General features: G+C 33.5%; 1 protein-coding gene across 1 annotated transcript in view; it reads right to left on the reverse strand.

Annotated features, from left to right (window-relative positions):
• Positions 1-5,404: 5,404 nt before the first annotated feature.
• The window catches only part of LOC102809749 (coiled-coil domain-containing protein 152-like), a 32,484-nt gene continuing 11,789 nt past the window's right edge, over positions 5,405-26,099 (reverse strand). The window contains exons 3-9 of the mRNA XM_085503054.1: positions 21,293-21,398; positions 17,981-18,049; positions 17,439-17,503; positions 16,932-17,034; positions 12,923-13,050; positions 10,689-10,787; positions 5,405-6,723 (exon numbers count right to left, since the gene is read on the reverse strand). Coding sequence (XP_085359180.1) covers positions 6,604-6,723; positions 10,689-10,787; positions 12,923-13,050; positions 16,932-17,034; positions 17,439-17,503; positions 17,981-18,049; positions 21,293-21,398 — 690 coding nt within the window. The 3' untranslated portion in view covers positions 5,405-6,603. The remainder of the gene's footprint in view (positions 6,724-10,688; positions 10,788-12,922; positions 13,051-16,931; positions 17,035-17,438; positions 17,504-17,980; positions 18,050-21,292; positions 21,399-26,099) is intronic.

Here is a 26,099-nt window from a genome sequence, read left to right on the forward strand (position 1 = left end):
ACCCTGAAATAGCCATTTGCGACATTTTAACGACCGCAATTTGGTCAAAAGGTCCCGAAAAAAACAATCATTGTTAACCATATGTCAAATATTACGTCATGTCTTTTTACCAAGTTTAAACGAAATCTGTCAAAGCATGTCTGATAAATAACTCTAGACACGTAAATCCATGAAACATAAGCCGCCTGTCTGCTATTTTAAATCGAAATACAAATATACAAAAAAAACAAAAAACAAAACACTACATACATCAGGCATCCAACATAGAAATCCATCATGCAAAGTTTGAAACAAATCGGTCTATGCGTGTGCCTTTTTAGAAGTGGTCACTAGTCTGCCATTTTGAATCAAAATATACAAAACGTAAACATCAGAGACTCAACAGTAACAATATTCATACTAATTCTGCAAAAATCAGACAAAGTCCATTTTAGATCCAAAATGGGCCACAGTCGGCCATCATTGATCGGATCACAAAATTAATACACGTGTATATATTCCAGATAAGGTAGTAGCAATGTGTGAAATTAAAAAAAAAAATCAGTCTAGTGATATCTGAGGTCCGGATGCACGTAAGCTAAAATATAATTCATCGTTGCAGACTTCGTACATCCGAACTGGGCCAAACAATCGATGCAAGAATACACAGTCTATTAAAATTCTATTTGAATGCATCCAATATCATTAAAGAGGCAATGTGAAAAACTTTCAGTATTTTAGAGAAAGTTTCTGTTGATATTGCATTTCGCTATAGGCAATAGGGTATGATTTATTGTAAAATTAAAATAATGTTTTGGTTGCAAACACGGCTGTATTCGTTTGATGAAATACTGTAAATATACAATTTTTTTAATTACCAGTGCTTATCTCCGGCACATGCTCATTAGAGTTTCTCAGTAATTTATTGAATGAATACTTATACTGAAAGCTTTTCATGTTTTCATGGCATGATTGATTCTAGTGTGAATATTAATTATCAAAATGTTTGTTAGATTTAGAAGAGTCACAACAACTAGGATTACCTCATGACATAAAACACACCTTCAGGCATCATTTTCTATTGAGCTTAAATAATCAAATTTTAGCGACATGTCGTTTTATAAATCTATTATATTACATTCAATAAGCATAGAATATTAAATTGATATACCAATTCAAAATTGACTCTGTTTGCACTTTATCGCTTGGCGAAGTTGACCAGTGTGATTAATTCCATTCAGCATTTTTTCAATCTGATGATAAGAGACAGAAATTATCCTGCCATTAAACTGTCATTCATGTCTTCCATTTTCACAACATTTTATATATACATTGTCATATACATATACGCAATAACTGACAAAGAATGATTTAGGCCAATATTGTCAACTGATCATAAATATATATATATATTCTGGTCGCTACCCAAATAGAGAAAATACAATGTTTCGTTAGTCAATAAACTTTTATTGCAAATAATTCAGATAGTTATGGTGTTATCTCTTAATAAATAATTTATTTCACTTCTAGCGAAACAGATCATGTACGTACAAACAGTGAAACACCAATCCATAACTACAGAATAAAAATAACTATTCATTGTGAATTGTTTTTTTAAAATGGTAATTTTCCTGCTCTCTTAGTGATGAATCATTTTAAAAATGTAATTAACTGACAGGTATGTAGATATAATTAAATGTTGTTATAGTAATAGTAACACAAATCTAGGTTTAACACAGAATAGTTATATGTGAATCATAAAACATTTTCACTTCATACTTAACAGATAGATGCTAATTTGTTAATTTCAAGGATGTTTATTCTGAAATAAACCTGTGGCTACTGGGGCCCCTCGGGAGTCCATTCTAGATCTTTCATTTATAAATGACCTGCCACTTGAAGTTTGTCACACAGATATTGATATGTATGCGGACAGCCCCACAGTTCACACATCAGCCGAAATTGTATTAGAGCTAAATTGTAAATTTACTGATAAAAACAAAAGTTGTCAAAAAGGACAAAACTTCGTTGATTACAATTATGTTGAAATTGGGAATTCACTTACCTCTGATTGAGATCTCTACGTCACAATTAAAGGGAAGCACTCAAGCAGACAACGTCTGAAAAGTTTAGCACGAAAATTATGCAATCGAACAGGATCAATATATTTAAACACAGATATTTGAAAATAATTTTGATGCAAAACTACATTAAATTTAGGATTGCTATGGCTTGCACCATAACCTAATATGAAACCTAATTTGATTGAAAATGCCCTATTCAGCTTTGAACTGAATCAGGCCATATCACCCTGTTCAGCTCCAAGAAACAGTTCCGGACATGTTACATGTTGATATTTATGTTTTTTTTGACAAAATAGCCACCATGTCGACAAATTTGATCAAATCTCAAGAAAAAACACGTTGTTACATTACCTTATAGAATATTATCTATGTACAAATTTTCAAGTGAATCAGACCATATTTTTCAGAGGAATCAGCACAAAAAATAAAAAAAATAAAATGGCCATTTTGGTCCTAATTTTGAAAAAAATATAACGTGTACGTGTAACCAATATACATGATCATCATACAAAATTTGTTTAAAATTCCGGACACGTTATAGACTGTGATTTTAAGATATTAAACAAAATGGCCGCCATTTCGACAAATTTGATCAAATCTCAAAACAAAACAAGGTGTTGTGTTATCTTGAAGTATACTAATAGTACCTATGTACAAACTTTGAACTGAATCACGTCATATCTTATGGAGAAATCAGCACAAAAACGAGGAAAAAAAAAATGGCCGCCAGTCGGCCATCTTGGACAGAAGCTCAAAAAAAAAGTGGCGTGCACCTATAACTCAATATGCATGATCACCCTTGTTCAGCTCAGAGAAACAGTTCCGGACACGTTTAAATATACAAATTTGAGGGACAAAATGGCTGCCAGTCAGCCATATTCAATTGAATCATAATGAAAAATGGCGTGTAGGTTATCATAAATTGTCTGTATGCCAAGTTTGAATGAGATCAGTTAAAGGGTGTTAGAGAAATGGCTCCGGACAGACACACGAATGAACAGACACAAGGAACCCAAATTAATAGGTCCCGTTTTCGGACTTCGTTCTAATGGGCACTAAAAATAGAAAAAATACTTGTAGATTTGGGTTTTAGTAAATTTTCAGGAAATTCCACGACAGGCTGAGTGATTGCGTGAATTTAACATGAAATGCTTGTGGAGATTAGGAATTTCTTTCTCATGATTCTAGCAACCACATTATCATTGGCATACAAATGTTGTGTCAGGCATACATTACACCATATGTTCCAACATACGCTCTGATGTTGCATTGCTTCCTCATTTATATACCATTTGGACAATAATAGTCACCAATAAGTCAAAGGACAATGAAATAAATAGATTGATGTGCAGATTTAAATCCCTAAATGGGTTATTTGTACTACCATGAACATACATAAATCATTATTGTGTTCTTGACCTATTGACTCAAAAATGCATTTAGATGTTGGCACAGGGAACATGTTTGCCAAGTCCTGAAGCTATTTTACCTTTGCAATTGTATACATAACATACATGAACTCTCACTGTGACCTTGACCACAACATGTGACAATGTTTTACAAATGACACAGGGAACATGCGTGCCAATTTTGATAGCACTGGCAATATTTCTTATGTACTACTATAGTAATTTTTATTATTATATAGTACAATCAAAGAAAGCTCAGAAAGAACTCCTATGTGATGAGTATTGGAGACACAGTAAATATAATTCAAAATTACTTGTACTTGATTGAGATAGTGATGGAAAAACTGAAAACTAATAATGCAAATCAGAAAATTCATATGAACAGATTTGAGTGTAAAACAAATAAGGTCTGCGCAATGTATGTACCAAGTATTATGCTAATTAAGGAATTAATATAAACAGATTTTAACCCCAAACTAATCAGGTTTGTACATTGTCCTAGAGCATCTTTGTACTAAGTTTCATTGAAATGGAATAATTAGTACTTTGGATATCAGTGTGATAGCTTAAAAGTGGTTAATTATGCAAATTAGTAATTAATATGTACAGACTTTAACCCACAATTATCCAGGTCTGTCTATTGTCCTACAGCATCCATGTACAAAGTTTCATTGAAATGTGATGATTAGTACTTGAGAAATCAGTGTGAAAGCTGAAAATTTATTAATTATGCAAATTAGGTAATTAATATGCACAATTATTTACCCCAAAACTAATCAGGTCTCTGGATAGTCCTAGAGGATCTATGTACCAAGTTTCATTGAAATGCGATGATTAGCACTTAAGATATCTGTGGAAAAGCTGAAAATTAACTAATTATGCAAATTAGATGATTAATATGCACAAATATTTATCTCAAAACAATCAATCTCTGCATAGTCCTCAAGTATCTATGTACCAAGTTTCATTGAAATGTAATGCTTATTACTTGAAACATCAAAAGCTGAAAATTAATTAATTATGCAAACTAGGTAATTAATATTATAATATTACCCTAAAAACTATCTGTGCAGTTTCCTATGACATCTATGTACTACGTTTCATTGAAATGTGATGATTAGTACTTGAGATATCAGTGGAAAAACCGAAATTTGACTAATTATTATGCAAATTAAACTAATCAAAACCTAGCATTAGTTCAGAGCATCTATGTACCAAGTTTCATCAAAATCCAATGAGTGGTTGTTTAGACATCAGTGGAACAGTCATGGAACAGCTAAAAATTAGCTTATTATCATGCAAATTAGGTAATTAATATGCATGGAATTTTACCAAAACCTAATCAAATCTGCGCATTCGCCCAGAACATCTATGCACCAGTTTCATCAAAAACTGATGTATGGTTCTTGAGATATCAGTGGAACAGACATACAGACAGACACACTAACTGCAAAGACTCCCATTTTGTGCTTCACACATGGGAGTCAAAAACACACACTCTGACCTTGATCTGTGTCATATGGGTAACATATTAACCTTGTGTACCTATTTTCCTTTATTAAGTTATAATATTAACAGACATACATACATACCAACATACGTACATACGGCACTCAACGCCCTTTTTGTTTTTAGTACTCAAGATATCATTGCATGGAAAAGCCAAAATAATTTACTAATCATTATGCAAACTAAGATATTAATATGCACTGATCTCAACTTAAAACTAATTAGATCTGTGGATTGTCCCGACCATCTATGTACTAAGTTTCATTGAAATGCAATAATTGGTTCTTGAGATATCGGAGGACCATACTTTCATACATATATATTTACATACATACAAACACACACAACACAGACAGGTTAACCGCAACAAGTCCCATTGTGTGCTTCACACACAGACGTCAAAAAAACGAAACGACATGAATAATTCTTATAATTCTTAGGGACAGGGCTTTATGTCCTTGTGTATAAACGGATATTCAAAAGTTCTTACAGTTTCTGTAATAACCACATTTTTGAAAAAGGTGAATAATTTCCAAAAAATATCAATATGATTAGGCCTAGGTTTTACAGAGAAATAGCAAATTGAGCTAAATATACATTCATATTTGAAATTCTGATTGAGGAAATTCAACATGAATATGATAAAGTATGTCGCAATATACACAAACAGCACTTAACAAATCACACATCTGGACACATGAGCATTTGAATAAATACATGTTTCAATAAATAACATATAAATGTCATCACTTCAATAAATATTTGTTATAATAAGATAAAATTATGAAAAACCTTATTAGGCAATAGTAGTGATTGTACATTCAGCTAAAATACGATCAATAATAAACAATGAATGCTTAAATGTTAGCAAATAGACTGCAGGCTGAAAAACACAATGACTGATTTCTTTCAATTCATGTTAACTATATGCTGATACAAATATGGCATACGTAAAGAGTACAATAATAGTAGTGATCTGTCAAACAAGTTGTATTTTGCTTCATGATAGACATAGACAGACACAAGCAGTACTGTAACATTATTCTTTAACCTTTCATAAATATTGCATATTAGGCATTTGCTAGCTGAATAAAATCTGTGCAGTCATTCTATAGATGCAGTGTCATATCAAATAATAATTTTTGAACCTTTTCACCGTAAGACTTTCTCACTCTAATTTTTTCTTTACTTTTTCTAATATTTTTTTTTAATATTTCTGGAATATTTCAGTTTTTACTCGTAAAATTTGGTTATTTTTTCCCAATCTTAGGAAGGTGCAGACTATAAACTATTTTGCGAATTTGTGATTAAAGAGGGAACTGGTGGTGAAAAGGTTAATAAACTGGTTACTCACGCTGGGCAAAATAAAATATCTATCACAAGTGTGGGACAGTTGCAGACCCAAAAATTCATCATTTCTCATATGTGTAGGTACTCTAATAGAAGCCGCATCCCCTCCATTGCATTGTTCCATTTTAATAGAAGCTGCGGTTTCTAATAGAGATTTTAAGAGTACTATCTGTGGTTATTATTAATGATATAAACTACAAACCATTGCAAACTCTCTACTACTCTACACTAATAAAACAATAATTAATATATAAGGAACATACTGCATAATACTAGAATTTTCGTTTTTTGCTAGCAGTGGCTTGAGTATCCAATTTCTTCTGCAGGTCCCCAACTGTCCTTTTCAGGGATGCTATTTCTCTATCAGATTGTGTCTTCATGTGTTGCCATTTCTGAAAACAACATATACACAAATACATGACCAAAATATCACCTGGTGAGCATTATAATAATAATAATTTATTGACACAACACCGATATAGTACAATACGGCAGTATGGCCACTAAATACAACTACTAACTACATTTAAAATAGAATTAACATATTTGACAAAAGGTATCATAAGATGAGTATCCAAAGCACTTAACAAATAAATGAATTTACATTCTTGATTTAGTTTTTCAAATTCTGGAAAGCTAATGTTGTGAAAAAAAATTCTCTATTTGATTTAATACCTGAGTTTGAACAGTTCATTATATAGTGCATATTCTTTGTTGTTGATGGATATTATTGTATCGCCCTTTCTCAATTGGCAAGTTATAGCTTGAAATTCCTAATTTTGTAATTGCTGATCTTATTTTATAATTCAAAATTACTTTTAGATAATTTTGAAATTTGTAATTTTTTTTACCAGTAAGTACGTCTTTAAATTGTTGCCAACATTTTGATTGTTGTCTTTATTGAGTTACTTCATCCATTCATTATTATATGTATCTTTAAGTTTATTTTGAATAATTCTTTTTATGTTTTTAGAATTTAGATTATTAGCTACCCAGAGTTTGTTACATTTAAGTGTTTCTAACATGTGTTTTATAAAAGTTACAAATGATTTCTGTCCTTGTTTGTGTAGATCCAGTTCATTTTGTCAAGCTATCTTTGTCAGAATCAGATACTTTCCATGTGCTATCCTTGCCCAGTAGGAGAACACATTGTTAATTACCTCCAAATGTATGGGGTATCGACCTAATTCACCCTGTGATGCAATGTTTGAGCTTCTCCTGTGGACTCCTAGTTTTTCATATTCCAAATTGCCATTTGTGATTGATTTGAGTGTCCCTTTGTGTTTGAAATTGTTGATGGTATAGGCACCCCATATTTCACTCATATACAAACTTGTTTTACCATGCTGTCAAATAAATAACATAGTGTGTTAATTTGGGTATTGGCATAAATATTGAATTGTTGTCTAATTGAAAAGTAGCTTTTTTTGTGCTTTCAGAGTCAATGATTTAATGCAGGTTTTGAAGTTACTATTTGAGTTAAAATTGATTCCTAAATATGATAATTGATTGTCAATCTGTATCTTTTTATTATCAATATAGAAACTCTCTGAATTATCAATTTTTTGTGTTCATAATCAGAATTTTTGTTTTCTTTACACTAACATTTAATTTCCAGCTTTTACAATAGTTTTGTAATTTAAAAAGGGAGTTTTGTAGTCCAGATTTAGTCTTTGATAGGATGACTATATCATCAGCATACGTATGGCATGGAATTGGTTCCTTACCCAAAATTGGGCAATCAGCTATATCTTTCATTAGAACACTTGGTAAATCATTCACAAATATGTTGAATAAGGTTGTTGATAGTGGCACATATGTCCCACAGAATTATTTATGCTGCTGTCACAAACTATACAAATTGATGATGTCTTCAATGACGAAATGCCTTCATGCAAAAATGCCTCAAACACATCTCAGATACCTGAAAAATACATTCAGTGTTCTCCCCAGAAAATGTCCATAGAGTTGTGGCTAATTTGCATATTAATTAGCATAACTTAACATATTGTTTGGCATAAAAAAGATAAGTAAATAAAACAAAACCATTTTTTCCCATTTTACAATCTATCACTCTTTTATATCCAATAAAAGTGCACTGCGTGTTTAGTATTGCAAATGTCTCACAGAAATACTGAGTTTTCTGTTTCTTTGCTTGGCCCATAAATTTATAAAACTTTATAAAACCCTGTTCGACCCCGATAAATTAAACATTGGGTTGATGATTCTCCGTGCTTGTCTTCCGTTTCTGTTGTTTTCCGGTTAAGTACCAGTACAACTGTTACGAGTCATGATACTTACGTTACTACATGTATGTTCGAGCATGGATGTACATCCATGGTTCGAGCAATAATAGTTTTTCTGGCTGAAATTTTCCATCTTTATGTCATTTTTTTTTCATCGATGTTGTTCAACACAATTGTGAACAAGTAGAGACATCAGAGGTCTGAATTACGAATCGTCTCCATTGTTATACCACGTAAAAATTTAGGCTTTTCCTCCAAGAAATAACACTCCAAGTGTTACGTTTCTTGATTAGAATTCCTGCATTCCTGATAAATATATTATTTTCCATAATGCTTCACTTAATTCATCCGGATCTGAGCACGATATGCGATCCAAGTGGGAAGTTCACGCTCGCTGGATCTTACGTGGGTGATGCCATCTTGAATTCACGATCATGAGGTCAAAATTGTTTACATCATAAATATATATTTTTTCACATTTTGATCTCAAAAAACAAATACATTATCAAAAATACTGACAAATATCAAAACCTAGAATAATAGTACAATTACGTTTCTAAAAATAATAATGAAAATACGTTTCGTACACACTGGAACCATGTGACTGTATCATTTGCATATGAATATACATTTGGCAAAGAGTGTTTGACACTAGGGGCTTACGGATTTGTCTTTATATAGAACTGCTTTGTTTTTTAAAAACGATATCCAACCAATGAGAAACAGTAGGGGATTATCCAGGGAAATTGGCGTTAATACCATGCATTTGTAGTTAGCCAGGAAGCTTTACAGTCTGTAAATTTTTATCACGGGATAAATAATAGGATCGCGGAGGAAACACATAGTGTCGCGGGCCGCGACGCTATTTTAGCTTGTGGAGAACACTGACATTCCACCAAATATAAATCTTCAGTTGGGACACATATGAATTATGTCAACATTTTACCATGGTGCAATATGCAAAACAATTTTTAATAAAACAAGCCATACATGGCATAGTCCCCATTAGTTATCGATTTTAAGATATATAGTTTTGTTTATAGTAATATAGCTGGAATATAAACATGTCAGGCATATGATGATGATGATTGTTTAATATTTAAATGATTGACATTTGTATCTGATCGTCAAACAAGTATTGAGAAATATTGCTCTGGAACAGCATTAATTAAAACAAAATCAGCCATTTTGAATACATGTATAATGAATATATAAAATTTTAACATGCATGTACATGTAGTCAGTCAAAGCATGTCAGACATATGGCTCTAGAAGTCCATTCATTAAAACTAAATGGCCACTGGTCAGTCATTCTGAATCCGGTCTAAAAAAAAAATATTGAGCATCAGGAACCCGTAATGTCTAATGTATGTACCAAGTTTGAACAAAATCCATCCATGCTTGATTTTGATGATTTTTCAGCAAAAAATTGGACACCATTCGGCAATTTTTAATAGAATCGTCAATCTGTATATCTATGACATGATGTATAATGAATATTTAAAATTTGAACATAATCAGTGAAAGCAAGTCAGATATGGCACTAGAACCACATTCATTAAAACAAAATGGCCACCAACGCCAACATTTATACCAAGTTTGAACAAAATTCATTTGTAAAAAAGCCGAGAAATGCTTGATTTTGATTATTTTTAGAACAAAAATGGCCGCCATTTGGCCATCTTGAATCGTGAAAAAAATTGACTTTGTCCGAACGAGGACTAACAAAGGATTGTATTTGGGGATTCCAAGAATTGTGTGACAATGCAGACATGCATTTTGGTATTACAGATTAAGTGGAAAAAAATCAGAATACAGAATCATCAATCAATTATCACACCTTAACAAATGCATTATTGTTATCAATAACAATTTTTGCATTGTAAGGGTGAAATACTTGGATATGACTCATCATGACGAGTTCATTTATTTCCTAAAAGACAAAAATATGAAGGTCAAAAAATGTCTCATGTTACTGACTGACATTTTCAGAGAAATGCCTTTCTTAATCAACCACTCTGTAGCTACATGATTGACTCTCATCAATATTTGAGTGCAAACGTTTGTAGTCATATAGATAAATAAATAAATAAATTAAGGAAGTATTTTACCTTTCTGAATATTTCACTGTTAGCTGCATTAGACTGCCCTCTCATCATTTGTGTTGCTTTTTGATTTTGTTTCTGAAGTGACAAAAGCTTGGCATCATACTAATAATGAAAAACAAATAACAATTATCTTGTAATACACTGTAATATGCACATGATTGTAACCAGTGATTGTAATATGCACATGATTGTAACCAGTGATTGTAATATGCACATGATTGTAACCAGTGATTGTAATATGCACATGATTGTAACCAGTGATTGTAATATGCACAGGATTGTAACCAGTGATTGTAATATGCACATGATTGTAACCAGTGATTGTAACATGCACATGATTGTAACCAGTGATTGTAATATGCACATGATTGTAACCAGTGATTGTAATATGCACATGATTGTAACATGCACATGATTGTAACAAGTAATTGTAATATGCACATGATTGTAACCAGTGATTGTAATATGTACAGGGTTGTAACCAGTGACTGTAATATGCACATGACTGTAACCAGTGATTGTAATATGCACACGATTTTAACCAGCGATTGTAATATGCACATGATTGTAACCAGTGATTGTAATATGCACATGATTGTAACCAATGATTGTAACCAATGATTGTAATCGGCACATGATTGCAACATGCACATGACTGTAACCAGTGATTGTAATATGCACATGATTTTAACCAGTGATTGTAATATGCACATGATTGCAACCAGTGATTGTAATCGGCACATGATTGTAACATGCACATGACTGTAACCAGTGATTGTAATATGCACATGGCTGTAACAAGTGATTGTAATATGAACATGACTGTAACCAGTGATTGTAATATGCACATGATTTTAACCAGCGATTGTAATATGCACATGATTGTAACCAGTGATTGTAATCGGCACATGATTGTAACATGCACATGATTGTAACCTGCGAATGTAATATGCACATGATTGTAACCAGTGATTGTAATATGCACATGATTGGAACCAGCGAATGTAATATGCATACAATTGTTACCAGTGATTGTAATATGCACATGACTGTAACCAGTGATTGTAATATGCACATGACTGTAACCAATGATTGTAATATGCACAGGATTGTAACCAGTGATTGTAATATGCATATGATTGTAACCAGAGATTGTAATATGCACATGATTGTAACCAGTGATTGTAATATGCACAGGATTGTAACCAGTGATTGTAATATGCACATAACTGTAACCAGTGATTGTAATATGCACAGGATTGTAACCAGTGATTGTAATATGCACATGATTGTAACCAGTGATTGTAATATGCATATGATTGTAACCAGTGATTGTAATATGCACATGACTGTAACCAGTGATTGTAATATGTATATGATTGTAACCAGTGATTGTAATATGCACATGATTGTAACAGTGATTGTAATATGCACAGGTTGTAACCAGTGATTGTAATATGCACATGACTAACCAGTGATTGTAATATGCATATGATTGTAACCAGTGATTGTAATATGCATATGATTGTAACCAGTGATTGTAACATGCACATGATTGTAACCAGTGATTGTAATATGCACATGACTGTAACCAGTGATTGTAACATGCACATGATTGTAACCAGTGATTGTAATATGCACATGACTGTAACCAGTGATTGTAATATGCATATGATTGTAACCAGTGATTGTAATATGCATATGATTGTAACCAGTGATTGTAACATGCACATGATTGTAACAAGTGATTGTAATCGGCACATGATTGTAACATGCACATGACTGTAACCAGTGATTGTAATATGCACATGATTTTAACCAGCGATTGTAATATGCACATGATTGTAACCAGTGATTGTAATATGCACATGATTGTAACCAGTGATTGTAATCGGCACATGATTGCAACATGCACATGACTGTAACCAGTGATTGTAATATGCACATGGCTGTAACAAGTGATTGTAATATGAACATGACTGTAACCAGTGATTGTAATATGCACATGATTTTAACCAGCGATTGTAATATGCACATGATTGTAACCAGTGATTGTAATATGCATATGATTGTAACCAGTGATTGTAACATGCACATGATTGTAGCCAGTGATTGTAACATGCACATGATTGTAGCCAGTGACCACAATACACAAAAAACAATGTACAATACCCAAGTGTGATAGTTTAAAAATAACATTTGTTATTACCTTAGTTAACATATTAACATTTACAAACCTCAAGACGAAGTTTTACTATCTCAGTATGCTTTTCTTTTCGTAGGGCTTCTAACTGCTTTTGAAATTGCTGCAATTCTTTTTGTTTACACTGAAGTTCCTTTTGAACAGACATCTTTACTTGCTCAACTGAATGAAAGTATACAAAAATGAATATTAATGTGCCATGCATCTTCACAGGTGTATGGTGTGCAAAATGTCATTGAACTTAAGAAGTAGCGACGTTGAGAACTATTCGGACATTCAGATAGCAAGATGGCTAACAACTTTGTAAAACTTTGGTGTTTGTTTTGTTCTAGACTTAACCTTTTCACCACCAGTTCCCTCTTCTCATCACAATTAACAAAAAAGTCCCATTTATTGTCTGCAGTTGCCTTAGAACTTAGAATATAAGAAACAAGCAGCCTATCGGCTGAGATAGCTCCGCTGTTAGCAATGCACATTTCAATTAAAGAACTGAAGACATCATTAGAAAATGAACAATATGTATAGTATCAAAGCAATCGGACTTACAGTACAGTTGAAAATATCACTTTTTACCAAAAATTACAAAAATATTTACCAAAATTGGAGAATTGAAGATATCATCACGAAATGAACAAATCTGAGAAAGGTCTACATGTAGTATCTATATATGTAATATCAAAGCAATTGAACTTTGGTTTTTAACAAGAAGTCGAAAATATCACTTTTTACCAAAAATGACAAAAATATTCACCAAAATTAGAGAATTGAAGATATCAACATGAAATGAACAAACCTAAAAGAGGTCTACCCAAGGTACATATACACCAAGTATCAAAGCATTCAGGCTTGTAGTTTTCAAGAAGAAGTCGAAAAAGTAAAACATTGACACGGACGACGACGGACAATCACTCATATGATAAGCTCCGCTCAACAAAGTCGACAGCGGAGCTAAAAAAGTGCAGACAAATTTGGGCGAGAAAGTCTTAATGAAAGAAAAGATTAATGGTGCTGCTTCACAGATGTAGTGTTGTGTGTGATTCACTATTTGATAGGGTAATCAGCATGATGATTTGCAAACTTGTATGTATTCAACAAGTATTCTTCATTTCTTGTCCGTCTATATTCTACGTAATTCATGAAATATTGCAATATTTTGTGAATAACCTATATATGAAGTTTGAAGCAAAATAACCTGTTCATATTCTAATGAACACATTTTATTTTGAAAAAAAATGCACTTTAGCCTAATCTAGTATGATAAAGGAATGATCCAAACTTTGTATCAATGTAATGTATGTCTTGCTAACTGACTGTCTGAAAAATCTTAGAATGGCTGCAAGTCCTTGACCGTGATGTTTGCAAAATTGCAGAATTAGAAAAGATACTAAATATTGAGTAGCCAACACCTCTATCATACACACGAAAGTGATGATGTGATGTTCCAATGTCAACTCTTTAATTTATTCATTATGAACTTAAACCAATTGTTTATTGAGCATACTAAATAATTGAGTGAGAAAGTGAATGAATGTCAAGTATGAGAGGGTAATTAATGCCTGTTTTAATTAATAGACACCACAGCTGTAACAACCTTGTGTCTTGGGTATAAATAAGTCACTGATTTTTAGTTTAGATGGTACTTTGGAAATTGGTGTATTGGTAGGTTGGTAATTGAACAATATTGAGAGTATTTAAATTTAGTAACATCAGGCACTTTTAAAGTGGATAAATTGTTGTACTTGGACACTTTTTACCAGTGGTATAAATTGAGTTTGTATGTTCTTTGTTGCCGAGTGATGAGAACCCCTAGCTTAATTAGGTCAAAACAGTCATCAAATTATTTTTCTTGACTTAGGTGAGCTGAGAATAAAGCACCTCAGTCTCTAATTTGGCTTGTATGTTAGCAAACTCTGAAATTACCATAATATTCACCACAATTGCAAGATTATAGTTCATGGTTTTTATCAGTATAATACTATGACAGAACCCCACACCCTCCCCATGGCTTTCGTTGCGTATGGAAGCTATTTTCACGAGTGATGTGATGTATCCTGCGGCCGTACTTTCACATTTGTTCCATATTTGATTATTTCATATTAATGAAAGAACGTGCAACAAATCGGAATGTAATTTAGGTCGGGAACCCCATTGCCCATTAATATGTTCCAAGACAGTGTAACGTCCTAGCAACGCGTGCCAGTGTAGAACGCGTGTCACTGTCTGTGTGGAAATAAAATAACCAGACGTCTAATCTGAATCACTGTCCGAATAAATTACTCGTGGACGTTTAGTTGGGGCCACGATAGGGCCAGAACTTGAACTGGATGATTATGATACACAGTTCATGTTGAAGTTAAAAGTTCCTCCACAGAATTGTACATTGGCAAACAAGCCGTGCAACTGCGGTACTCCACAGACTTTCGTCGACAGCGGTCGTCGCTGAGCTGCAAGCTACAACTTCTTTTGTGACATTGCTTGCTGGTCGTGGATTGAATGAGTCTTGGTTACCGGTTAAAATGTTGCTCATTTGGCGTGGGTAATCTTTATTTGGAACTGAGTAACGCTGCAACGTCGCCAGCAGAAACCTCCTGGTATTTCGATGTTCGACTGTTGCGGCTCTATAGTAATCGCTGATATTACTGCGGGTGGGACTTTCGAGAGCCCTTCAAGGTTTATATAACTCAATTTCCAGGTGATCAACATACATTAAGTTCTCCCAATCGTAGTATTTTATGTGATGTACACCTGACATACCAAAAATGTTGCTGAACGGTTTGAACCGGATAAGAATAGCACACGAAAATGTGTTTACAAAATAAAAATAGTTTGGTAGCCAATGGAAATACCATGTTCATTTGCATATCGACCGTGAAAATACCAAAAACATTATTGCATGGGTGATATGCAAATTAGTTTTACTCAAAATAAGCGACTGCCTAAAAGTACCATTACTGTTGTTCAAATGTCATTTCGCTCGGCAAGTATATTCATGTACCCCGAGGGGAAAATATCGTACTTCTAAATATTGTTTATTTTGAAAAACGGTACTCCTGAAGGGACTACTTTGTTTGCTCTCGGACCTCATTTGCATATGGGTTGTGGAAATACTGATTTTTGATTTCAGGGACGAATCAAAATAAACTGCAGTACATATGTAATAAAATGAGGTATGATCTACCAGAATTTTTTTTTTTCAAAAAGGGCAGTTCCACAAGAGATATTAAAATGAGTTAGATCAAACATGGTCATTTCCTAGGTACATTTTACTTCTAGAACAGACATTCTACAGGCTTGTACATACATGTATTACAGCTATCAGATACACTTTTTAAGAGAACACAATTTTTGGAATTTTAATACAATTAAGTTCTTCCAGGATCAAAAGAGTGAAAAGAGTGTATATATACATGTACCACCTTAGAAAGATCACAATTTTAATACAATTAAGTTCTTCCAGGATCAAAAGAGTGTATATATACATGTACCACCTTAGAAAGATTACAATTTTAATACAATTAAGTTCTTCCAGGATCAAAAGAGTGTATATATACATGTACCACCTTAGAAAGATTACAATTTTAATAGTCAGAATTGTCACAACTACTTTGTTCTAAACTACATTAAACTGCATGTACATGTATGAGTTCAATCAAAAAAACAAAAAACAAAAAACAATTTTTTTTCTTAACCAGGGCGACACATAGGTCACTGACTGTGACAAATGCTTTCAGGATTACATGTGAAGCAAGAAAACATGAGTATGTAAAGAGCCTTATGAAAATTTCCCCACCCCGCGTGCCACAATAAAATATGTTAAATTCAGTAAAGCTGGTTTATCAATTCTAATCACAAAGAATACTAGCAGTTATAGACTATGATGACCTTCTGACTTGTTTACAGGATGCTTTTAGTCACCCAATCTGACTATCAATCTTTACTACAGAATAAATTACTATTAACCTTCCCAAGAGATCAATAAAATTTGAAATAGATGGAACTCAATATTTTATGACTAATATTCTACTAGTACATGCTTCCCTTACCTTTATGTTTTGTATCCATCTGATTTTTTTTCAGTTCTTCATGGTGATTCTCTTTAAGTTTCTCCAATTTTTCTACTTGGTCACAAAGATTGATTTCATGTTCCTTTAGTTAAATATGCGTTGTCATTAAAAAAAACAAGGAGTGGAACCATCACTTACTGAACCCATGAAGCAAAAGTTCAAGCAATTATATATACTGAGTGAGTGAGTGAATAAACGTTTATTGGTGGGAATGAACATGTATATTCAATAAATGTAAGATTACTGCACAACAAAAAAAAGATTATACTCAAAAGTGAGATTTTTTATTTTATTTCATTCCTTATCTTTAGATACAATTTACCGGTGAAAGTGTTTATTTTTAGGGTTCCCTTGGGTTTTTTATCCAGCACCTGAGACAATTTATCAGAACAAAATCAGATCAGTTTATGTTTCCTGAAGCCAACTTTACCCTTGTGGTTTTATGAAGACCATGTTTCTTGAAATATTACACATTCTTTTGCTAACCTGTCTTACTACAGTTAATTCTTCTTCTAATTTTGCTACCCTTTCTTTTAAGATACCATTTTGATCTGTGGAGTTGAATACATGTGGGTGAATGAAAAGCTTTCTCTGTACAAAATTACGGTACTGACATGTATACAAAAACCCACATTAACAAAATTATACAAGACATTACATTTAACAGATATTGACTGCGACATTAACGTATGTACATGTAATATATTGTACATTACCTATTATGTGTTGTTGTAATGGAATTGGTAAATGCATTGCCAGTATCAGGCAAAAACAAAATTTACCCTATCATTTTTGACCAAAAATGTCATGTTTAGACCCAAAATACACTTTTAATAAACTCTGATTGTATCAACATATGTAATCGATTGTGATTAACCTATATATGAAGTTTGAATTTGTTCAATGCAACAGTATTGCAGAGAAGCTGCATGTTGAAAAGAACAACCATTGGCTAATTGCAGAGTAGAACTGGAACAAGATTTTTCACAAATACACTACTACATATACATACATTGTATGTGTATTACCTTCTACATCACACCTTACAGCAAGAGTTTCCTGAAGTTTATCCACCAATGATCTAAGTTTGTTTTTATCTGCAGGAAATTAAATCAAAGTAAACTTTGTAAGAGTATACAGGGTTATTGGATTATTAATTAATGATGCAACCATATATTGGGTACTTTATTTATCTTTGGTCCAAATTTACAGTGCGCGATGCATTTGTTGACTAATTTCAATTTATTCCCGGAAACTTAGTTGTAGGTGAACACGTCCTTCATGCATTTACATATCATGTTGAATGACAGACTGAAGACAAAGGATTTAATTTGCATACTGATTTGTTGACCATTCAGCTTTATTATATCCTGTGTAATCTATAAGTAGTGTCCGTTACGCGATCGAAGCACAAACAAACATTACACTATAGTATTTCAATCTTTTTTCGGTGTTTTAATAACGGAATTTATCATGGGAAGGAGTTCTAAGATGAAAAAAGCTGGCCGCCGAAAAAAGCTGGCCGCCGAAAAATGTCCGACGCCGTTAAAAGATATCTAAACGAAAGTGACCTGGGCTCATATTATCGTCAGTCCGCAGAGTGGAATAAAAAATGTTACTCCGTGACTGACATTTTTCCTGCGTCAAAAAAGAGTGGACATTCTTTTGATGTGAATCGTAAGCTGGTGATCGAGGCTCGTGGCATTGGAAAGGGTCGTCGCGCAATGCGTAAATTTAGTTGCTACATGTATATGGGATTACCGCCTCCTCTATTATATCTGGAACCACATTCAGAGAAAACACTCGGAATGTTTTAGACGTTGCTAAAAGACTATTAGAACAAGAATTTCAAGATGCCGCCGATGAAATAAGAAAACTCAAAACAGAATTGGCGGAGAGATAGACGAGAGTGGTGACACCGATAAAAAAAACAGTGGATATAGCGGTTTCTGTCGACGGGTCAAGCTGGGCGGTCCGAATTCAAAATATCAGTGCGTGAACTCTAGAGGTCATCACCCAATGCTGCACATAATTCAAACATGTGGTTAGTAGAGTTCAGTCGAAATGTACGTGAATAATGTGATCGAAGTGCGCTGCCCAGAGTTTATTATATTATAGTAAAATTTAATATGACGCACGGTATGGTTTATATTACATATTCACTTCATTTCGAATAAAATAATTCATCACTGGAACATCGATGAATCACAATTATTTAAAATATTTCCTTGACTTTCTGTAGACACCTGACTGGTATCCTTTTTAATGATTTAAATGCGCCCATGTTTATGTTTGCGTGATTATTACGAATGCAACGCATTATCATACCCCGGGTCAGTGCCCTAACAATAGTAAAAGATAAAATGAATTTTGCGTAGTTATCATGAAAGCAATACATTACAAAGTTGAGTTATTCAGAGCTGGTACAATATTGTAAACAAATTTGCGTAATTAGAAAAGCAGTGCACCAAGTAAACGATGTTGATATATTCAAAGTACAGAGTTGCATACAAGTTGCATAATTACAGTATCAGCGGATATAAGTTTACTAGATCGACGCGTGGAGCGCGAAAGAAAAAGGTTGCTAAGGTAACGCGCCAGTTCAGTGCGTGATTTGGGGTCAAACTTCGGTCAACACACACTTGATGTCAGCATCGCCGCGCAGCAAGTTTCGCAAAAAAGTACTTGAAGTTCAATTGCACCCCAAAATGATGTCACTGATCACTCAGTTGTCGCATCGTGTGTTGTGTCATGTCATGTCCATGATGCACCTAGTTTCGACTTTGGCTTGCTTTTCCTTCTTAGTGCATGTTCTTGTTCACGTAAAATGCGACCTCTCACCAACGTGTTAAAACACTTTGAATTGATACGTTGAATGATTATATTTGGTCAATTATTATTATTATTTTTTCTAAACATTTTCTGAGACCATTTTTATCAGCGCAGGGTTATTTTTTCAGACAAGATGGGCTTCGTAATATCTGCCATAACATCGCCCGGGCGATCTTTTGGTCCACATTTTTCTATAAAAAAAATCAAATCCGCCATAAGATCGCCCGGGCAGGGTATCGGTCGAATCCGGTAGTGCTGACTTAGAGCTAACTGATTATAACAAATCCGATAACGGTACACTCTCCCCATAGGCTGGGAGTAATGCAAACATATCTGTACTTGAAGGCATGTATATCCCGTAAGTAAATATATGCTGTCATGAAGGCCCGCCCTATGTTTAGAGAACCGATTGTACTGTTGACGCTGTTCAACATAACAAAGGGACTTGAATAAATTAATTGCGCGGTACGCCATCTTGCTCAAGTTAGCACCCACTTTCGACGAAACTGCCAAGTTTTGTCACATTTTAGGAAAGAACCAACCAATTTTTCAACATTCCACGCATATCAGATACTTGTATATCTACAAAGTATGATCGAAATGGTCGACATTTTGTCATTAATTAGCTGTTTATCTGTGGCCAAATTCGAAAAAACGTTTTATTGAGTTTTTACGGAAACTAATTTTTGACTATCATAACTATTGAAGATGTCATCTTTCAACACTTTTCTCTATGCTAATGATGTACAAATTACACAATCTATTCGCCACAAAATGGGCTAAAATATGATGTCTCATGGACGTTTATGTGAGCCGTTGACGTTGAGTTACGGCCTTGGGAACAGGAAGACGTTCGTAAAATTGAGTCCATAAAGTTCAACAGGCTTTATCTCAAGAACTACGGGGCACATAACAATTTCGAGACGCATTCTCAAAGATCATTATCTTATAAAGCAACAGTGAAAAGATCAGAAACATAGAAAAAAGGAACACCCAGAAATGGCCAATCCCGCAAAAAAACTCTCTGTTTAGGAGGTTAACGGGAACGACCGTAACTTAATCTCCTGAGCAAATATCAAGACGAAACATATATGATCGTATTCTGCTATATCTCAGCTTTCTAAAAACATATACATTGCCATAACTGCATGCTTAGTAACTGGTGAGGAAAGTCCTAAACTCCATTAAACTATAAATTATGTTTCCCCTCTCGCTACCTTAAATTACAATCCTTGTGATATTATGTCATATTTACAAGTGATCTTTCGACAAGTTGTGAAGTGACAAGATCAAATACATAATTGTATTCACAATCTATATGTGCTGTGATAAGTTATGATGATTTACAGGAACATTTTGCTATTTCGTTTTGAACTATAGATGCCCTGCTAGATGTGTGCATTGAAAGCGTACTGTCCACACCTCACAGATACACACAGTTTTGGTTGAAGTTCATGGAACACTACATTGTTGATTGGAGAACCATACCGTATATCAATTATACTAACCTTGAAGAATAGATTTTTCATTAGCTTGGCAACCCAATATTTGGCTGTTAGCTGTTTTAAGCTGCACTTCTAGATTAGTAACCTCACATGTTAATTCAGTTGTAGCCTGCAGTGTCAACAAATTATTATTATATGTACATGTGTACTAGTATATATTCATATAATAAACCAGAAATCTTGGAGACAGAATCTTCAGATTTGCAAAATAAAAACAATAACTTTGGATATAGATGATGCTCATCCAAATGCTTTAGTTGGATATAGATTTTATTCAGGTGAAGTTTCGGTATAGATGCAATATGATAACTTTGGAGATAGATGATGCTCATTATAACGCTTTAGTTGGATATAGATTTTATTCAGGTGAATTTTCAGTGCAGATGGTATATCAAACCTGCCAGTACCTGGATGGCAGAATTTGTACATCAATCAGTGCAGATTGATCTGCCACTGCTGATGAAGAATGACAGTGCTGGAGGTTAAAACCACTACATCCACAATTTGCAAAATAGTCATAAAATAATGAAATGTTGTGACTATGAATAACAAACCCAAATTATACATGTACTAATAGAGATATAGTTATTCATGGCCACAGTACTTCTCTATCTTATGACTTATTTATTTAGCAAACCTGTAGAATGTTGTCTCCAATAATTTGGTGTGACAATAATTTGTCTCGTCAATCAATCTTACTTTTTGTATAGCAGCATATAAAGCATATTATTGCACAGAATTTCTTGGAATTCTGTATACATATTTATGTAGAATAGAAATGAACCTTTATTGCTATAGTATCCAATATTTCAGGTTTTGATGAAAAATACGAGTAATCAATTCGGAAGACATAAAAAATAACCACCACTAACAATACAGGGAAAAAACAAGACGCTCAATACATATACATGTATATATTGGTTTCAAAACCATGTAAGTGCATGATTTTTCCAAAATGCAAGTTAGTTTACAGATTTGGGGTATTTCCAGAGTATGAATACTAGTACATTTGTATTGGATTTCTGAAGAGCCACAAATACCCTTACCCTACCCTAACCCTCCAGTCCCAGACCCCTCCCCCCGTTTCTATTGTACATGATGTAAGAGCGAGAAACATTTTAGAATCAAATTTGGAACGACACTGGAAGGTTAGGTCTGTTTAAAAAATAGCTTGGATTCAGTTATGCTTGAGTTATTAGCATCTTAAGAAGTTCTCATGTTACTGAATTAATATTCAACGTGAAGCATTTTCCATTGATTCTAGGATTTCTTCACTTTCAGTGGTAAAAACAGAAAATTATATATCGCCCAACGGAAGTTATAAAAAATGTAATACCAAGCTAATCCATTATGAGGTAATTAATCAAATGTATCAATGAATTAAATTCAGTTGAACCATAGACCTAAGGTCTAATATTATATAGATATAATACAAATATTATATTCTGAGTATATGCAGTATATTCTAAATTTACTGAAAAAAAAAATAAACAAGCAGCCTATCGGCTGAGATAGCTCCGCTGTTAGCAATGCACATTTCACTTAAAGAACTGAAGACATCATTAGAAAATGAACAATATGAATAGTATCAAAGCAATCGGACTTACAGTTTTTAACAAGAAGTCGAAAATATAACTTTTTACCAAAAATTACAAAAATATTCACCAAAATAAATTAATTAGAGAATTGAAGATATCATCACAAAACGAACAAATCTGAGAGAGGTCCACATGTACCGGTAGTACCTATATATGTAATATCAAAGCAATCGGACTTACAGTTTTCAACAAGAAGTCGAAAATATCACTTTTTACCAAAAATGACAAAAATATTCACCAAAATTAGAGAATTGAAGATATCATCACAAAATGAATAAATCTGAGAGAGGTCCACATGTAGTACCTATATATGTAATATCAAAGCAATCGGACTTGCGGTTTTTAACAAGAAGTCAAAAATATCACTTTTTACCAAAAATGACAAACATATTCACCAAAATTAGAGAATTGAAGATATCATCACGAAATAAACAAATCTGAGAGAGGTCCACATGTAGTACCTATATATGTAGTATCAAAGCAATTGGACTTGCGGTTTTTAACAAGAAATCGAAAATATCACTTTTCACCAAAAAATGACAAAAATATTCACCAAAATTAGAGAATTAAAGATATCATTACAAAATAAACAAATCTGAGAGAGGTCCACATGTAGTACCTATATATGTAGTATCAAAGCAATTGGACTTGCGGTTTTTAACAAGAAGTCGAAAATATCACTTTTCACCAAAAAATGACAAAAATATTCACCAAAATTAGAGAATTAAAGATATCATTACAAAATGAACAAATCTGAGAGAGGTCCACATGTAGTACCTATATATGTAATATCAAAGCAATTGCACTTGCGGTTTTTAACAAGAAGTCGAAAATATCAGTTTTTACCAAAAATGACAAAAATATTCACCAAAATTAGAGAATTAAAGATATCATTACAAAATGAACAAATCTGAGAGAGGTCCACATGCAGTACCTATATATGTAATATCAAAGCAATTGCACTTGCGGTTTTTAACAAGAAGTCGAAAATATCAGTTTTTACCAAAAATGACAAAAATATTCACCAAAATTAGAGAATTGAAGATATCATCACGAAATGAACAAATCTGAGAGAGGTCCACATGTAGTACCTATATATGTAATATCAAAGCAATTGGACTTGCGGTTTTTAACAAGAAGTCGAAAATATCAGTTTTTACCAAAAATGACAAAAATATTCACCAAAATTAGAGAATTAAAGATATCAACATGAAATGAACAAACCTAAGAGAGGTCTACCCAAGGTACATATACACCAAGTATCAAAGCATTTAGGCTTGTAGGTTTTCAAGAAGAAGTCGAAAAAGTAAAACATTGATACGGACGACGACGGACAATCACTCATATGACAAGCTCCGCTCGACAAAGTCGACAGCGGAGCTAACAAAAAAACATGGTTTTATTCAAAAATGTATATAATTTTCAGAAATATGAATAGTGCTAACAGAAAATATAACATGTAGGTGGTAAATGAGATTTTCAATGAGACCCACAGGTGTGAATACAAGTTTCAACAAACATAGAGAAATCTATTAAGTACTTAAAAATTACATGCCAGCTAAAAAAAAAAAAAACCATGCATGGCGCAGTCCCTGTTAGTTCTCAAATTTAAGATATATAATTTTGTTTATAGTAATATAGCTGGAATATAACCATGTCAGGAATATGATTTTTTTAACATTAAAATGATTGACATTTGTATCTGATCGTCAAACAAGTAATTGTCCATATTGAGAGACATTGCTCTGGAACAGCTTTCAAAATCAGCCATTTTGAATACATGTATATATATAAGATGATGTATAACAAATATATAAAATTTGAATATAATAAGTCAAAGTATTTAAGAGATATGGCTCTAGAAGCCCAATCATTAAAACAAAATGGCCGCCAGGAACCCGTAATGTCTAATGTATGTACCAAGTTTGAACGAAATCCATCCATAAAATGCCAGAAATGCTTGATAATTTTTTAGCACAAAAATGACCACCATTTGGCCATTTTGAATAGGATCATTAAACCAATATACAGTACAGTTCTCGCGAAAGCTTTGGCTTTTGTGGCATCATTGTTGCCTACGCATGGCTTCATTGTCGCCTCAGCAACGCATCATTGTGGCATCAGCTTCGCATCATTGAAAATTGAAGCTGTGTTCGCCTCGCTTATTTTGTGGCATTCATCGTGGCCTCAGCTTCGCAGTCTCATGGCATCAACATGGCATCAGCTTCAAAATATTGTGACATGAGTATGACCTCATTATTTCCACACGGAAAGGCAGTAGAGAAAAACACATGTACAGAAGTTCAATATGTAATCGATTTGAAATTCAAGTCGGTAAGGGGAATAAAATAATATGACCAAGAGTAAAATGACATTTTAAAAAGATATCTTGTTTAATTATTTAATGTTGCGAGTATTGGGTACCAAAATCTTTGTGAAGTACATTGCAATCTGCAAGGTGACGAGTGTCATATTGACTGCAAGGAAAATCGTGATAAATTTAAATCACACGATGCAATCGTCGCTCGGATACAACACAATTTGCTTTACGAAATGAAACTGTTCTTGTTATAAAATTACTTTATTTTCGTTCATTTTATTTGCTGGTAAGACAATAGATTCAGATTCCTCATTTCGGTGGTATTTTTCTGTGTTTCGTTTAGTTTTAGTAGAGTCCGATCCCATGCCCGGACTACTAATACGCCACCTGGTGCGTCGGCGTTGTCGCCCGCCATCTGGATACAAAGTTCCAAAACAAGTGCGTACATTTCTAACTATGATTGGATGGTTGTGGTGGCGTCAGTCAGGTAAAATTTTACATCAAATTTTCAAAATTAAATCACGATCAGTGACCTGAGCTCGATCTATACGTACTTTAAAAGTATACTCACGAAAAATATTTTCGAATAAAAACGAGCCACATACCCTGTAAAAAATAAAATAGAACTTGACATGCAGAAATAATTTATTGGGCTTCAGAAAAAAACGTGCCCATTTAGTTGTAGCCGTAAATATTTGGTGACCAGTCGATGAACAATTTGAAACTGATACACACGGAAGTCCTTCGATACTGAATATCATAGACCCCAATCTGGTTTACCTTATTTCCCAACTTGCAAAACTGATTTGTATCTCAGCCCATTTTCTTTTTCTTTTTTAGAACTGAGGTCAAATCCCAGCCGTTTGTCAAAATATACAGATGTTTTTCAGTG

The sequence above is a fragment of the Saccoglossus kowalevskii genome, chromosome 9 (assembly GCF_978046115.1).
Source record: "Saccoglossus kowalevskii chromosome 9, keSacKowa6.1, whole genome shotgun sequence".
Taxonomy (NCBI): domain Eukaryota; kingdom Metazoa; phylum Hemichordata; class Enteropneusta; family Harrimaniidae; genus Saccoglossus; species Saccoglossus kowalevskii.